General features: G+C 40.9%; 3 protein-coding genes across 3 annotated transcripts in view; all 3 read left to right on the plus strand.

Annotated features, from left to right (window-relative positions):
* LOC135699133 (heat shock protein beta-1) overlaps positions 1-16,502 on the plus strand; it is a 560,186-nt gene that overhangs the window by 367,940 nt on the left and 175,744 nt on the right. The window lies entirely within an intron of this gene.
* The window catches only part of LOC135699132 (protein spitz-like), a 43,843-nt gene that overhangs the window by 14,902 nt on the left and 12,439 nt on the right, over positions 1-16,502 (plus strand). The window contains exon 2 of the mRNA XM_065219351.1: positions 10,512-11,944. Within this exon, the coding sequence (XP_065075423.1) occupies positions 11,875-11,944 (70 nt within the window). The 5' untranslated portion in view covers positions 10,512-11,874. The remainder of the gene's footprint in view (positions 1-10,511; positions 11,945-16,502) is intronic.
* The window catches only part of LOC135699066 (uncharacterized), an 89,133-nt gene that overhangs the window by 11,899 nt on the left and 60,732 nt on the right, over positions 1-16,502 (plus strand). The window lies entirely within an intron of this gene.

Genomic DNA, 16,502 nt, shown 5'->3' on the forward strand with positions numbered 1-16,502 from the left:
TATGGTGCTATCAATGGGCTACAAAGGGTTTTCAATCGTGTTGGTTCCTTATTTGATTTTCACTTGGCACGCGAGACGCTGCGTCAGAGATTCCGTGATATATTTTTAAGAATTAGCTATATTCGTTATGAGTCAGCGAATTAAATTTTTAAGAATTCTCCTTGGAATTCTAATAAATAATCTTCAACAGAAGCTTTAAATTATGCAAAGGTAAACCATTATCAGATTTCGATTCCCTTCGATTTTTTTTTTCAGATAGACATTTTCGTAACCATGTAATTAGATTGAATGACACCGAGGTCAAACTGATGAAATGGATCGCAATATTTTGGAATGAAGTGGCCCAAGCTTTTGTCCAGCTGCACATAGTGGTTGTGATAACTGGCCTTGGGTTGTTTTCCCAACAACGTTGAGTGTATGATCGAATACGCCTGAAATGAGCTGCAAATAGATCCCAGGACAAGGATCAAGCATGGATCAAAGTGATATGCGGAAGTTTTAGGTAACCATCAATAGCACCTACCATGTACAATAATTACCATGAGATAAACACACTGACTGATTGATAACGAAACGGGGGTAGCACCAATGGCAAGAGCATTCCGAAGCACAGTTGGGGTTCAACATACTGTCCAACGAATGGGCCCATAAGACCTTCTTTTATGGTGTTTTGTTTGTAGGAAAATATTGTTTATGCGATCACTTTGCGATTTAATCCATAACGGTACATTGTTACGATAAATCTTCCACCGATACCATCCGATTGGTGGGGTACATTGGCATGTGAGTAAACGATAGAATCGCGCTTGCCTCGGACCGGAGACCGAGAGGCGATGAAAGAAAGCCTCGTCGAAATATTTCCATAAAAATATGCACCGAGTCGGTTGTTGTATGGTTCCTACCAAGCAAGCAAAAGCAACTGTCCGTCGTTTGCGCGGCTGTTGTGCCGATCCGATATTATTCGAAACAAGAAGGTGGTCATAAAAATTACCCAATGCCTTCGAATGGCAGGCAAAATCCTCTCCACTACACTCCGACACGGCGCCCAATTTCGATCCACTATAATTGTCTTCTTTCTGCTTTTTTCGTTGTTTCTCTGCTTTTTATATCCATTTCATTTTCTGCTGTTATAGTTGTTGTTGTTTTTGTCGGTATTATTGTTGTTGGCTTCGGTCGTCGTCTCTCGCATACACACAGAGCCACAGCCGCAGTCAGTCAGCCAACCAGCCAGCCGCGTGCATTGTGTTGTTTGACCAAAGCACACAGACCGACGACGACGACGACGGCGAAGACCATCCTCATCCACCATCAGTCCGTCTGTTATTCTAGTTTCTGCTTTGGCTCGGGTTTTCTATCTCTGCTGTATACCTCGGTGGCGTAGAAAGGGGATACTTGCTTCCGAAATTATTCAACAGTTCAGGAACCGCCAGAATAAAATCAGAAATGGACAAATTTTAAAGAATCTCAAACGAAAACAAATAGGTATTCAAGGCATCGGACATTGCATATTTCCCAAGAACTCAGATTTAAAAACACAAGGGCCTTACAAAACGTTTACAGCTTATGGCCTATAATGAACGAGTTTGATGTGAGGTCTCAAGAAACTCCAGTTCTCGTTAGGAAAACTTAATGTGAAATCTGAGGATTTCTTTCAGGTTAGTTCTGTTGCACTCCAGATTCTATGTGAAACTTACGGTGAATTTCAAGGTAGTTTTGAGTTGAATGCCAAGGGAATTCTTAGTAGGTTTCAAAGGAGATTTCCAACAGAATGCTGAGGAGGACCCCAATGTAATTCCAAAGAAAATTCCAAGAGAGTTCTGAGAATTTCAAGAAATTTGTAAGGAGAACTCCATGGTACCCAAGCGGCGCTGGTGGTGTAGTGGTAAGCGTGACTGCCTCTCACTCCATAAAATGTTATTTACTTTTCAGAAGCATTTAAATGTTTCTATGACTGTGACATTCTAAATATTCAAAATATGATAATTATTCCAGGCCGCACAATTTTCTTAATTTGTTTGTCTTACAGACCTCGAATTTTTTAAAAATTGGTCCAGAATTTCTAAAACTTAGCCCGTACTATTAAGTAAGTACTATTATAGGGTGTCAAAAGTATAAGCACAGTTTATTACTGGAATAAAACAACGTTATGTTATTTTTTTATTTCATACATATGTTCTATGTAGTATTCACTTTCAATGGGATGAAAATAATCCGCAGTTTAGTTAATCGTATGCCAACGAGCGAACTTTTGATCTAACGCTTGTTGCAATATACATGTAACGGTAGAGCAGACTACCTATGAATGGGCTAAAACGCGAACACTGGGAAAATGTGCACCAACGAAATCAAAATTGGAGTAGCATTGACGTTTACATTGATTTAATTTGCCGGCATAGTTTCCTCCTGCCTTACCTCATCTCCTATCTCTCTTCGGCTTTTCCTGCTCTAAATTTCCTACACTGCTGCACCCACCCTTACCGCCGCTGGATTACCGCACTGATGTTCCTGCGGCTCGTTCGTCTGAGCTGCTCCACACTCACAGCACAATGCCAACCCGTTGTCTTCCGTGGTTTAGAGTACATCAGATGACCTCACCAGAATTAGGCCGACAACATAGTAGAAGCGATTCGAAGCGATTCGATGCGACAGCAATTGGCAAAGCGAAATGCAGCGGCAAGCGAAGCAACCTATGACATAGTGAAAGCGTTTTTGAAAACATTACAGTCGCGCGCGCAGTGCAAAATATTTGTTCAAATTTTCGGTGTCCATTTTTCCTCACTAGAATCAGTCCACTTGCGTTCGAAGGCGTCAAAACACAACACGAACAGCTCTGTCGCTTTGCTGAACGCTTTACACCTCTTCGCATCGCTTTCACTATGGCTGGTTTGGGCGATTCCCATAGAACGCTCATAGAGGGTGCTTTCACGCAAGCGCTCCGCTTATTGCCAACGAATCGAATCGCTTCGAATCGCTTCTACTATGTTGTCGGCCTTACGCAACAGCCCATACGCACTGGCCCTCGTGCAGCTGAGTAGTCCGACCTGCGGAATAGCAATACAGAACAAACGCATTTCCCCTTAGTTTTCATGTGGCGGCTGTTGGTGTAAAGCGACTTACTTCTCTTCGAAGGCCTTCTTGCCACACACAGTGGTTCTTCCACCGGTAGCGTCTGTCCGGGAGATCGTAGTTTGGCGTCGTTGCCTTGGCTTGAGCGCACTTTAGATAGGAGAGTGTGAGTTTTCCTACACGGCGAATGAGAACGACCCAAATTTGAGTTTAGTTCACTCATAATCGCCAAAAGTGCAGGAACTCAACGATGAGTAAATTTGCCTCATGTTTTCCCAGGATTTTCCAGGGAAAAATTCCCGAACTTGAGAAAAGTGAAGATTGGATTCACTCAGTCAGTCTATTGGTACTACTCCGAGACTGAATAAAATTTTCATGTTCCGGCAGACTTTTTAGGTTTTCCACAGGAAACCGTGAGACAAATATTACTCATCGCTGAGTTCGTGCACTTTTGGCGATTATGAGTGACCTCAACTCAAAATTGGGTCGTTCTCATTCGCCGTGTACCTTCATAATTTTCGCTTTTCTTTGCTTTTCAACCGATGCGGCCCATGTGGCATAATTTGCTTATGCACGTTCACGGGAGATTAGGCATCAATAACGTCATACCCAGATGCTTTTAAGCGAATTGATTCTACCCTAAACTAAACGGAACACGCTGCCCATGAGCTTCAGCACAGATTCCTTGGCGAAAATGTTGGCCACTTCTGTCCTGTCTTTTTAAAATTCTTCGATTGATTTCGCTGCCTTATAGTGTTTCCGTAGATATCCATTGGAAAGAGCTCAAAAAAATGTAGAGGTGACCGTGCCTCCTGTGCACTTTATTTGCTTTGTACCAACCTACCGTGTCTTTCGAGTAGTGCATTGACGCCAAATCGGGCCAAAATAGCACTGGGTCATCATGTTGACGGATCATGGGCCGCAGACACCGATTCAAACACTCCCGAACGTAAATTTCGACAACTTGCCACACTCACATATTGCTTGCCATCACGGACTGTGTAGTATTGGTCTTCCGGAAGCGTCTTTTGTAGTCAAATTTGACGTATGTTTCATCGTCCATGATAACACACGCCAATTTTCCACATAGCAGGCTATCATAAGACCCCCTTCACTCTTTGGAATTTATAGAGACCGATAACAGCGCCAAACGGTTTTTAACGAGACAACGTTGAACTGCTGCGTTGGAAGAAAACACGCACACGAAGCGGTGTCATCACTACTCATCGTAATCATTCAGCTTCGGCTACTCCCGTTTGCGTTTGTTTTCACCGGTGTTGTCAAATACTTCCTACGTTATAAAATAGAAAAGTAATGAGTATTCCAACGTAATTTTTGAATGAAATGCGTGCCGCATTGGCCGAAGAATACCGCATATTATAATACGTTTAGCAATGATTTCGATACTTGCATTTCCAGTGGCTGGGGTGTTGGAATAATTCTTTAGAGAGAGGGAAGGGGTTTTTCCCATGTTTACTTCTATGCTTATATGTTGAAGAACAGCTCCGCAAATCATCAATTACTGTTAATTCCAGAACAACATGTGAAAAGGGCATACAAGCTTTTTGTAAACAAACCTTTGTAGGCCCTTTTCTCACCAACCGAGGGTCGCCCACGCAAACTAGCAATATCATCGGGAAGGGGAAAGTGTCCCCTACCTGATGATGTTAAAGGTTTGCGTTGGTGTCATATGGGTGGCGAGAAAAGGGCATAAGAAGGTTTGTTTACAAAAAGCTTGTATGCCCTTTTCACATGTTGTTCTGGAATTACTGTTAGAGATTTGCATCTTACTGATTCCGGTGGTACATTGGAAACTCTTTCGCTCGAAAGCAAAACATATAACAAGCACATCATGATGCGCGCTTGGATGTGTGATTATCTTCTCAAGTGTTTCTGTTGCGTATAAAGTGGTAATGATTGAAAATCGAAGCAATCACAAACAAGTAAGAATCTTGCTATCGCAATATAATGATGAAGTCTTCGAGGATGATATCGTCCTCTTCCCTCGGCTGATCATCAACGTCCGCGTTGACATCTGTCATGCTGACACCTGTCAGTTATTGAGCCCTGGTGGTAAAGTTGGCGGGGAATTCCCAACAGTTTCAATGTTCACTCAACAGATAGCACTGCGATCACATAAGGGTGGTAACTATATGCCTTGTATGAGGAATTGATCAGTGGGATATCTTGTTAATTAGATATCTTTGCTATCATATAGCTTCCGAGCCCTCGGTTTCCGTTTCGGCTTCTTCTGCTTCTTGAACGTTTTTAGCCCGTTTCTTGCCTTGGTACGTTGAACGTTACTCTTCGATGTTCAAAAGGTTTTTGGTCAAACCTCGAACAGAGGCACTTTTCTTATTGACGAAAGTTTGGGTGGTTTTCTGGTCCAGTTTTCGGTCCAACGATCCCGGTTTACGGCCAGATTTCGGTGTGTCCTCGAAGATAACTTCTTCACCAAACTTCCGTATGGCTCCCACGGTTGCGGCTGCTTCCAATGCTGCTGCTGCTGGTCCGTCTTTTTTGAAGGATTTTAGAGGATACGGACCAGCAGCATTGGAAGCAGCCGCAGTAGCCAACGCTGAAAATCTCGATCCGGTCACGACAAGCGCAAGCGGTGCTTGAGTTTTAATCGGAAAGTCAACAACCAAACAAAAACTATACCATCCGACCATTCGAACTGCTCGAATACATCCATGGCAGTGGTTGCTACACCAACCATTCCATCGTCCAACATATAATGTTGCAGGATCGTCTTGGGAAAATCTCAAATAGTTCAACAAATTATTTTTACTCTCCTGCCTTTTTGCACACAATAAGAAATTATAATTATGAATAATAACATCAACTATACAGTAAAAAGGAAAATCCTTTCCTTTCTCCGAAAAAGAAGCTTCCGCTCTTTCCAAGCTTACGTGTTTTGGATGTTCACGTTGCTCCACGCACCGTTCATCGTCTTGGAGGAGGAGAAGCACAGATTCATAATGAACGGGAATTTTGTACATTTGTGATCGATCGCGCTGTAGTTGCACTTCATGATGGCGTTCACCGCCAGGGCTACGTTCGGGAACTCGACCAATCAGAAACTTTCCGATTTCAGCGAGAACATTTGCACTTGCGACGGGTGGCAGTCCTTGGTGGTGAATGCAGTCATCAGCAGTTCCTCGGACGGCATACGGGTTGGGTATTGAAGAAGTGGATAAATCGATTTTTGCTGGCCTGGGTCAACGAAAGGAAGCGATTGTTCTTGGAGCCGCTGTAGTCCTTGCAGCTTATCGAATTGTCCGGCAGGGTGTAGGGGTTGGTGGACTTTGACAAGTAGTTCTGCTTGGAAAATGCAATCTGAATTTTGCTACCACCATTTCCAATCATTCAATGATGTTCAAGTGCTGGATGCTGCGTTCGACTGGTTCGACTGCGATGGCGTCTCCCATCTGGACCATGGCGGTACCCTCTTTGGTCTTCAAGAACTTTATCCTGACAACATTTCTGTACAGGCAGAACAGATTGAACAGCTTATCGGTGTTGGCTGTGTTGTTATCGAGTCCGTAGACCATTACAGGGTGACCAGCAAACAGGGAAAACCGGGAATACCGGGAAATATCCGGGAATTTGAAAAGTAACCGGGAAAAACCCGGGAATTCGGTGAGAGAACTGGGAAAAATAAATTAACCATACCATAGGAACAAATTTTTACACCAGAATTTCAGAATAAACCATTAAAACAGAGTAATCCTTTACCAAATGAATTTCTTGCTCTATTTGCTGCATAATTTTCTTCAGTTTCCCGTCTTTTTAGAATTTAATCACTCAGCAATATTGCAAATTGATTTTTGTCGTTTCAATTTCAGATGTAAAGTGCTTGGTCCTTAAAAGAAAATATTGAAGATGCTGGATTTTGGAAACAAAAATTTGTAAAAACCGAAACTGAATTATTCTTTTGCAGGGTTTTAATTTTTCGTTGTTCTAAATTCTCAGGATATGAATTCCAGAATTAACTTGGAACTCTGCCCTGAATTATCTTGAAATTGTTCTGAAATAAGCCAGAAAACACCCCGCGTAATAATAACCAGTGAATTCTTTTTAGAATTTCCTTGCAACCCCTTCTAATAATTTAATTGGAATCCTTCTTAAAATACGCCCTTTTAATAGAAACTAAACGATCGATTCAACCTCTGGTGGTAAATAGGAGAACGTCAAAAAGAGTGTTGTGAACAGAAATGTTTGTCGTGTTTTACTTTTCCTGATAAATTGATTCATCTGAGGTGCTCCAAAACTTGAATTACAGTTGAAAAATTTAATTCTGTATCGTTTTTGCAAGGATCCTGCAAAGTTTCCAGGAATATTTTTGGTCAGAAAAATGGAAAATTATAAAAGTGCCTTAGTTCTATATTCTGGATTTATTATAGTTCATTGCAAATCAGTTCAGATCTGTGAAAAATAGTAAAATATGGCAATTACTGATGGAAATTGGAGATGTTGAATGAAAAATGCTCTAATTTGCGTTGTGAAAAATCCTCATTCTGATGTAAACAAATGGTTTGGCTGACGTTTCCTCTCGAATTCGCTTGGCGCATTCTACATTGGTAGTGTATTAAAAAGGTCTATTCTCTTGAGCCTATCTGGAGATTTCGATTCCTTTGAAATTTTTTTAACTTTATTCAAAACAGCAGAAATCTTTCTAAATTTTATTTAGAAACCCTTGGGAGTATTTTAAAGAATTTCTTTCTAATTATCAGCAAATTTTTTGCAATCAATTTTGTTGGAGTTCTGTGATGTATCTTTCGCACTAGGGTTGAAATTAGTGCCAGAACACTCTTAGAACTCTGTTTCTTGTTGAATTCTGATCATAATTCTCTTGGAATACTTCTTAAAATTCATCTGTCACTTTCCTCACGATCTCCATACAAATCTCCTCACGTAAGAATGTTCCGCAAAGTTTTGTTTTTCACAACTCCTTTTGAAATCTTCTAAAATTACCTAACAATTTAATTTAGAACATGCATTCTTCTCCACAGAAATCCCTCCAAATACATCTTAACAGAATAATTCTGGTATTCTGCTCAGAACTTCTCATTCGAAAGCTGTGTGGGAATCCTTCTCATGTTTGAAATCAACACTTTGAATTATTTCAAATATTACTAAAAACTCCAGGGTTTGTCCACTAGATTCTATAGATTGTTCTGTAATTTGTTATAACCCTTAAAACGCCCCTTCAAATCTGTGATCTTGATTTTTTTTTTTAAATCTCACATTTTAATTATTTTTCTCCAAATCTTGCATCACGAAGGTGGCAGATTTTGAAAAAAGTTCTAGTTTCAGACTCTACACAAATTTAAAAGCCCCACAATCTTGGGAATCTTCTTAAATCACATTTATCCCTTCAGTAAATTCCTTTCAGCACGTTCTTAAAAATGCGTTCAATTTTGTTTTTTTTTTTTGTTCAATATTAACAACCGGGAATTTTTTAAGATTTAAACCGGAAAAACCGAGAAAAAACCGGGAATTTCAAAATGAAAATTCACTGGCCACCCTGCCATTATCACTGACCCCTATTGCTGTGCCGGTTGAATGAAGTTGGCTGATTCCTTCATCAGTCCGACGTGTGTTCCAGCCGGAGTTGGTTTCCAGTTTTCCGACGGATGATACTCAGGTGGTGAAAAATTCGGTGCAAATCCGTTTCCTTAACCGGCCCCCAGAAGGCTGGTTGACTAATGATTGACGTTCATTGTACGGAGTCGGCCTTCCACCGAAGATGCTAGGATCGTGTAGCAACGGAGCTCGTCCGTTGCAGGCATTCTTGGAGACGGCTGCATCCAATGTGTAGTCCCAACTGGAGTCCGTGTCGTTTTTGTAAACATTGAAAAACAAAACAAAAACAAGAGCTGTTAAAATACCGGGTTGCCAAACAAGGCATTATTCACAAGCCAACAAAGGTCATTTCTATGACTTCTTGGCACTGCCGGCACAGCTGCGGCACACCGAGAAAAATGTTGGCACAAAATAAGTGTGTAGAGTGACCACCCCTTGATGTAACTAGAACATTCAGCAAAATGGACCAAAAGCAATATCGCTGCTAATGACGATTTTCGATTTGAGAATACCTCCCATCTTGAATGAAGCCACCTTATCCGTCGTTATTTTGAATGAAGCCATCATCGTCATTGAATACTCAAACATCCGGAAAAATAAAGCTAACTATCAATTTCTCTCTCATTCAGCATCTGAAGCTTTTCTGCTCTTACAACTGAGTCGCCTCGTTGAATGGTCCGCATTCACAAAAAACGAAGTGTTTAACGAAGATTTAAAGACAAGATGCCTTCGTTTTTGTGAATGCAGACCATTCAACGAGGCGACTCAGTTGTAAGAGCTGAAAAACATAAAAATAAAGTCACCCAAATTTTAAGTTTTTTTTTAATATTTTCATTGCGGAAATCGAATGGCTATTAAATAGCTTCCATCATATTTTATTTCGAAGATACGGAATAATAGTTATTGTACCTTTACTCTAATAACACACTAAGATTATTTTACCGAAATCTGTGAAATTTTACTGAAATCTCAACAGCTGAACCACAGACAAACAGACGTAACTCTTTGAAAAACTTGTTCTTGAAAACATAGTATCTCAAAACATATAACCTCAGTAACGACATCTCTCTGGCTTCTCGCGGAAAACAAGCTTGCTCGCTAACTCGTAAACAATATTGCATAAAAGTTCTATAGAATATATAGAAACGTCAAAGTGATCCGATGCCAGCGCTGCGGCGAGTAGTTCACGGAACTGATAATATTCAAATCAACTGTTAATTGCATCAACGAAGATACACAATGAAGAGTTACGTCTGTTTGTCTGTGGTTGAACGTTCGGTAAACAGTTCGGTGATTTTTCACAGTTGTCTTGTAATTTTTCAACGAATATCTGTAAAAATCACAGAAAATCTGTGAAAAATCATCGATCTGTTTACCGAACGTTCAGTTGTTGAGATTTAGGTAAAATTTCACTGATTTCGATAAAATAATCTTAGTGTGAATGTAATTTAATTTATTAAACACACATTAACAAAAGGCCGAAAAAACTCGGGAAAGCGACAAAGTGGACAGGTGCACTTTGTCGCTTTCTCGAGTTTTTCGGCCTTTTGTGAATCTGGGTATTTTACGGAGATGTTCAGAAAAGCCCAGGGTATTTCAAAGAAATTTGGAGAATTTTAAGTAAGTTTGCTTCGTGGGTTAAATGAACAAACCAGAGGTACCTATAATGGTTGCCAAAAATGATTGCTCTTCGTTCAATCCCAGCATTGCATTGCAGCACAGGGGTCAATCTTTGCTACGCCCCTAGCGGGTTGCTTTCTTTCGGTTTCTGTAGCTTCGGAAACCCATTGCTGCTTACCGCCGTCATTATTTTCGTACTTTTTTTTTCATATTCTTTTCCTTTTTATTTTCCACAGAAAGAGAACCCCCGACATCGGATCGTCATCATCATCGCCGCCGCCGCCGTGGTCGTCACAGTCGTCCGTGCCTTTGGGACCACCACCGGAGGAGCTGCTGCTGGATGCACTCACACAGTCACGCGAACGTGTTTTTTCTGTGTGTGAAGAAGCGGTCATACCCGTTGCTTTTCGGGCTACACATCTCGACAGATTTGGTGGACCATCGTTCAACTTCCGAATCGAAGTGAAGGAATTCATGGGACAAAGTTGCCGCTTGGAAAGGTCACGGTACCGATAGAGAAGAAGTAGAAGTGGTGACGAGGAAAGATGTAATTGTTTTCGCCACGGTGTGAAGTGCGTTGAGAGGCGAGAGACCCCTGTCGAAGAATTTCGGAAGCAAGAAAAAGAAAAGGGGGAATCGATTGCCGAAACAAGTGAGAAAAGAGTGTGTGAAATAAAATGAAACTAGTGTATCGGGATCGATTTTCCTACTGCTGCTACGACAACGACGGCGACGATCAACTGCTGCTAGGCTGCCGTTGTGAGAATGCTGCTGTTGCCATCCAGGAACGTTGGTTGTCATCTGCTACCACTAAGGCAACTTCCTGTTCCTGCTGTTGCTGGCAGAGTCCACAGACACACTGCCCCGAGGAAATTCGAGACTGTCTGCAGTGCTGCCCATCAAGGTATACCCAGGAATGTGAGTTGTTGGTTCTTGTGGGATCCTCAAGTGCTTCGATTACCCACGGTGAGTGCTGCAACGTCAACAGTTCGCAGTGTGACCGTCAGCAGTAACAGCAACAACACAAACCAATCGGAATCATCGTACTGCCAACTTCAAAATCAAGAATCTAGCAACAACAGCAGCAGCAGCGTTCTCGATTCCACAAGCGTCCCGGCGGTGCTACAGGTGAACTACCACCACCCACCCAGAAGAAATCCTCTGGTCAATTAAATTACTAAAACCTCACCGTAAGAAGGCAAAAACTGACCACCCAAAAGCAGCGCAGTGTTGTTGTATCGGAAGGAAAAAAAGTGCATAAAAAATTGTGTATAGTTCTTTTTTTTTCGAGTACATGTTCATTAAAAGAAAAGCAAAATAGTTTATTACCCCCTGCTGCCGTGTGCATTGGAACGAGAGCAAGAGACTCGTCGGCGAAAAAGAAGAAAACGAAGACGGAGAAAGACTCCACCGTGAAAGCGAAGTACAGAAGAAGAAAACCCCAAGTGAAAAATTACAAGAAACAAAGTGTCAGAAGCAAAATATAAGCGCAAGAGACGACGTACGTGAGAGATAGCCCCGAACGAAGAAGAACCAGAAGCAGACGCAAAAGTAGCAGAAGAAGACGCCGAGAAGCAAACCTCTCTTCATTCATAAGCAATGAATAGGAATATAGTAAAATTCTATGCAATACTATTCATCATGCTGTCATCAGTTGTGTTAATCACAGGTGAGTTTCTCCTGCTTTAGTTAACATTTTTTTCGGGGTTTGTTGTTTTGTTTACGATCGTTTCCCAGACACAAGTGCGCTTGTGTGCGTATTGTGAGGCTTGGACTGCACGGTGTCTTTCTTATCAGTGATCTAGTTTATTTGTTTGTTTGTCTGTTTGTATATCTCCAAGGTGTGAACAACGCACTACATACCTATCTACAGTCTTGCATTTTATCGCGAGTGCATCTGTTCGCACGGCCACACGCGTTGCGTCTCTATTTTTGTTGACAGCTTGATCGACGGTTACCTACTGTGTGGCTAGCTAGGTTTTGTGTGTGGTCAGTTTGATGGTTATTTAAAAAAAATGTAGAGCGTGTCGTTTGTTGTTCATTTATGGTTCGTGTCCAAAACATTAATCTCGCATGACGAAACAGAAATATTCACTGCATGATTGGATCATTATTCCAACTCTAAAATTCCGCAGGATTTACCCGGTTTTGTTCAGGATTCCTAGGCCCATAATATTGAACAGTTTTCTTAGACCAAGCAGAATCATGGAATGTGTTCTAAACAGAAGTCGCAGAATCGGGACAAAAATGTCTTAATCCTGGATTTTCAATTTCTGTCTGATTTAACTAAATTATTTTTTTGGAATTTGTCTCAACTTATCTCAAGTAATCTTCAGAGTTACTTTAAGGATTCCCCTTGTATCTTATGATTTTGTCCGCTATTCTTTATACCAGTCTTGGAATTCGGTGCAGAATACTTTAGAAATTCCGTGCAGAAAACTCTGGAAATTTACTCTACATTTGTCCTCGTATTCTTAATGATTCTCGTGAGAATTTACCTGAATTTCTTTCCATAATTTTCTTTTGAAATGCCTTGGTACCTTTGGTATATCCTTTAGAATTTAGAACGTATTATACCTAATTCTCTATGGATTTCACCTCGGAACTCCATGTCTTCCCCGTAACGGAAAAGATGGGCGTGGCCGGTAATGGTAATTGTCATTCTGTTTTCATTTTTACCTTTGATTCGAAAGCCATTCACTCTCAAATAGTTTTTCTTAAGTAATCGAAAGAACGATAAGGTAAATACATGCCGGTTGCTAGTATTCAATCTACGAATTACTCTCCCCGGAATTCTACTCATAATCCGTATAATAGTCTTTTCAGAATTACTTGGAAGCATATTCCGTTTCAAGTGGCTAAGCTATAATTAGTTCGAAGAAGTGGAAGTCTTAGCATAAGACTGTTGCATCGTGATTGAGATTGAACATTAATGTTCACTTGTTGCAGAAGTCCTTCGCAGTCGATTCTTCCTTGCAGAGTATCGGTGACGTTTAAGGCTCTGAAAACATCTCTTCGGATACGTAAGGGCTCGACATTGATCAAATGGCAGCGATTCTCGGAGCGCGAAGCAAAGAAAACGTCGTTGCACTGATTCAATTCGCTCGGCCCCCAGTATTCCAACGTAGATCGTACGAGGGAGCGCTAGAGCGATTTCAAGTAGTAAATGTCGGTGAAGTTCTTAGTAATCTTTAAGGCAAAGCCAAGAGTTATGGACGCTTTGTCAACGACATACGATATATGGTGTGAGTATGTCAGCTTTGAGTACAGAAAAACGCCAAAGTCGCAATGCACCCGTTCGATAGTTGTGCCTAGTAGTTTGTAGTTGAAAATAATCGGTTGTTTCTTGTGTGAGAAAGTAATGATTGTACACTTAGCTGGGTTGACCACCAGTCGGTTTAGACTACACCAGTCAGCAAAGATGTCAATCTGATTTTGGAGAGAACGGCAGTCGGCGAGTGAGCGGATACGCAGAAAAACTTTCAGATCGTCTGCAAACGATAATCGGTGATGGTGAACGTCGTCGAAGTAAAGGAGAAATACCAATGGTCCCAAATGGCTACCCTGAGGTATACTAGACTTTGCGCAGAAGCTTGGTCAGCGGCAAGTACCCAAAGTAACTGTCAGTTGGCGTTCCGTGAGGTATGAACGAAATCATATTAAAAGATTTCCACCGATCCCTAGCCTATCAAGCTTAGTGATCGCAATTTCGTGGTTCAGTTTATCGAAGGCTTTCTACGGTGCATCTCGGAGGCATTATTGATTCGTCAGATGAGGTGATTAAGGGGTGACTGTTATACTGGGTGTACCTAAAGGGGCTGGCATATCGAGGGCCTTACTTAGCTAAGTCGGTAAAGGCGCAGGTACAAAGCAAGACCATGCTGGAGGTGGTTGGGTTCAATTCCATAGAAGTATGATTGGACTTGCTTGCCACACAATTATACCAATGCAAAAATGGTACAGGCATCGAAAGCTCTCAATTAATAACTGTGGAAGTGAACACTAAGTCGAGAGCACGCAATAAGCTAATATGCGATATGCAATAAGCTTGAAATGCGAAGAAGAAGAAGACGAAGATATCGAGAGGTGCTGGTGTCCCAAACGGTGTGCCCATTGGAGAGCCACCGGGAATAGTCTCTGGAACAGCAGGGAGTGCTGGGATATCAGGAGGCAGTCATACATTGTTTTTCGCATGAGTATCCTCGAAATCACTGTACACAATCCCCTGTGGCTAAGTTTCAGGGTCGATTGTGGGTCGGTGCCTTTTTTCACTAATGAGACAACTTTAACTGGTTCAGTCGTTCGCAGTCCATCACGAACAAATTTCTCTACCACATCCTTCTTAACACAGTGGTGAAACCGGGAAAGGTAAACCCAAAACAGGTTTGATGGTGCATTGACAGCGAGCGTATCGCTAGTTCCAATGACTCTTGTTCCAGTAGTTGGTTTAGTCGGTGTTTCCGTATCACCTTGACGGTGTTTTGAGGGGCGATCATGAGTCGGTCTAGCAGATGTACCTGGGGTAGCAGCATTAACTATGTGAGTGAGTTGACCGACCTGATTGTTGTTTTTGGCCATTTCGTTTTCAGCTCGGCTTGACTGCCTATCACCGTCAAAAATACGTTGCAGAGGGATGAAACAGTATTTCTGAACCGGGCGTACTTCATCAACTTGCTACATTCGTCAATTGATTTTCTCACGAAGAATCCTGACGAACGGCAGGTTCAAGTTAATTAATACAATCTTTTGTCCGTTCGGTCATCAGCTTTCACTCTGCCAGGGGTCGTAAGTCGTAGGCGATAAACGCTTCTGCCAAATAACATCCACCGTCAACTCCAGCCTGACAGTCGTGCTCTGTCAAATCGCTTCTACCATATTGTATAGTCCAGCAGTCGGAGCTGATCGATGCTCGGAAGTTGCACAAAAAAAGATTTTCATATGTCAGTAGGAGCGTAAGGAGAGCAAATTTCCAGGGGTGTACACATTTTTGAGAAACAATTCTTGAGACAGGCAGAATGATTTTTTTCCGTAACATGCAGATTTACTTTCACAGCTCAGAGACTAATGGCAGGGCTGGTAGCGAGTCACTTTTTAGTGACTTGGTCACTTTTTTCAAGTCAGTCACTAAAAAGTATCTTTTTTTAAGGCCAATTCACTAAAGTCACTTTTTCTTGTAAAAAGTCACTATTTTCAACTTTTTTAGCGTGAATTTATTTCAAGATTGATTATTCTTTGCGTTGTGACGTTTAATCATCTTTCTCTATATACAGGATGTCTACTCATTTTTCTGGATAAAATAACCTGAGTTTTCCAAGTAAGTAAGCCCAAGATCTAAACATATTCAATGTCTTTAAGTTTCGTGTTCCATGTACAAGTTCGAGATATTGAAAAGATTCAAAGTGCCAGAATTAAATAAAAAAAAAACAAATGATTTATTTCAAGTTTATAAATCACTTTATGAAAGATTAGAAATCTTCAATGCAGTCCCATTAACTTTACAACAATTGTAAGAATTTTGGAGAAGTTCTGAGGAATGAAAGTAAATGCTGAGAAGTTCAGTGAAGCTCTATAAACAAACTGCAGGAACATAAGAGAAGTTAACACGGTTAAAATATGGGAAACTTACTGGAAGCTGTAAGAACCTCAAAGCGGTTCTTTTAGCATCCGTTACTTTTCAGGAACTTTTATGAAGTTTCTAGAATTTCAGAGAACTTCACAGGTGTCAAGCCAACTTGAGAAATTTAGAAAACTTGAGGGGTATTATGCAATTTTTTAAGAAGTTCTAAGCACCTCTAAAAAGCTAGATCTAGAGATCTTTGGGCAATTTCAGATCTTAAGAGCAATTCCCGTAACTATAGTCCAGACTTTTGGAGCAGTTTAAAATCTATAATCTTAAATTTAGATTAATTCTGTATGTGTAGACTAGACTAGACTAGACTATAATCTTAAATTTAGATTAATTCAAAATAGTTCCATGATGTGCAAGGACATATTAGAAACCTTAAAGTAGTTTCGAGATACTCAGTGACTTTCCAAAAACTTCAGCAAAAAGAGAACTCCTGGAAATTTTTAAACTTCAAGAAAACGTGAGATAAAATACTCTCATAGGGTGTCATATCATTGAGATTTATAGAACTTTTAAAAAATGCGAAAATTTAGCTAAATTGATTAGAGAACATCAACGAAGTTCCAAGCGAGAACTTTTAGCAAGCAGCGATATCTTCAAG

Source organism: Ochlerotatus camptorhynchus, unplaced genomic scaffold, assembly GCF_037179485.1.
Source record: "Ochlerotatus camptorhynchus isolate MF236.1 unplaced genomic scaffold, CSIRO-AGI_Acam_v1.1 ptg000102l, whole genome shotgun sequence".
Taxonomy (NCBI): domain Eukaryota; kingdom Metazoa; phylum Arthropoda; class Insecta; order Diptera; family Culicidae; genus Ochlerotatus; species Ochlerotatus camptorhynchus.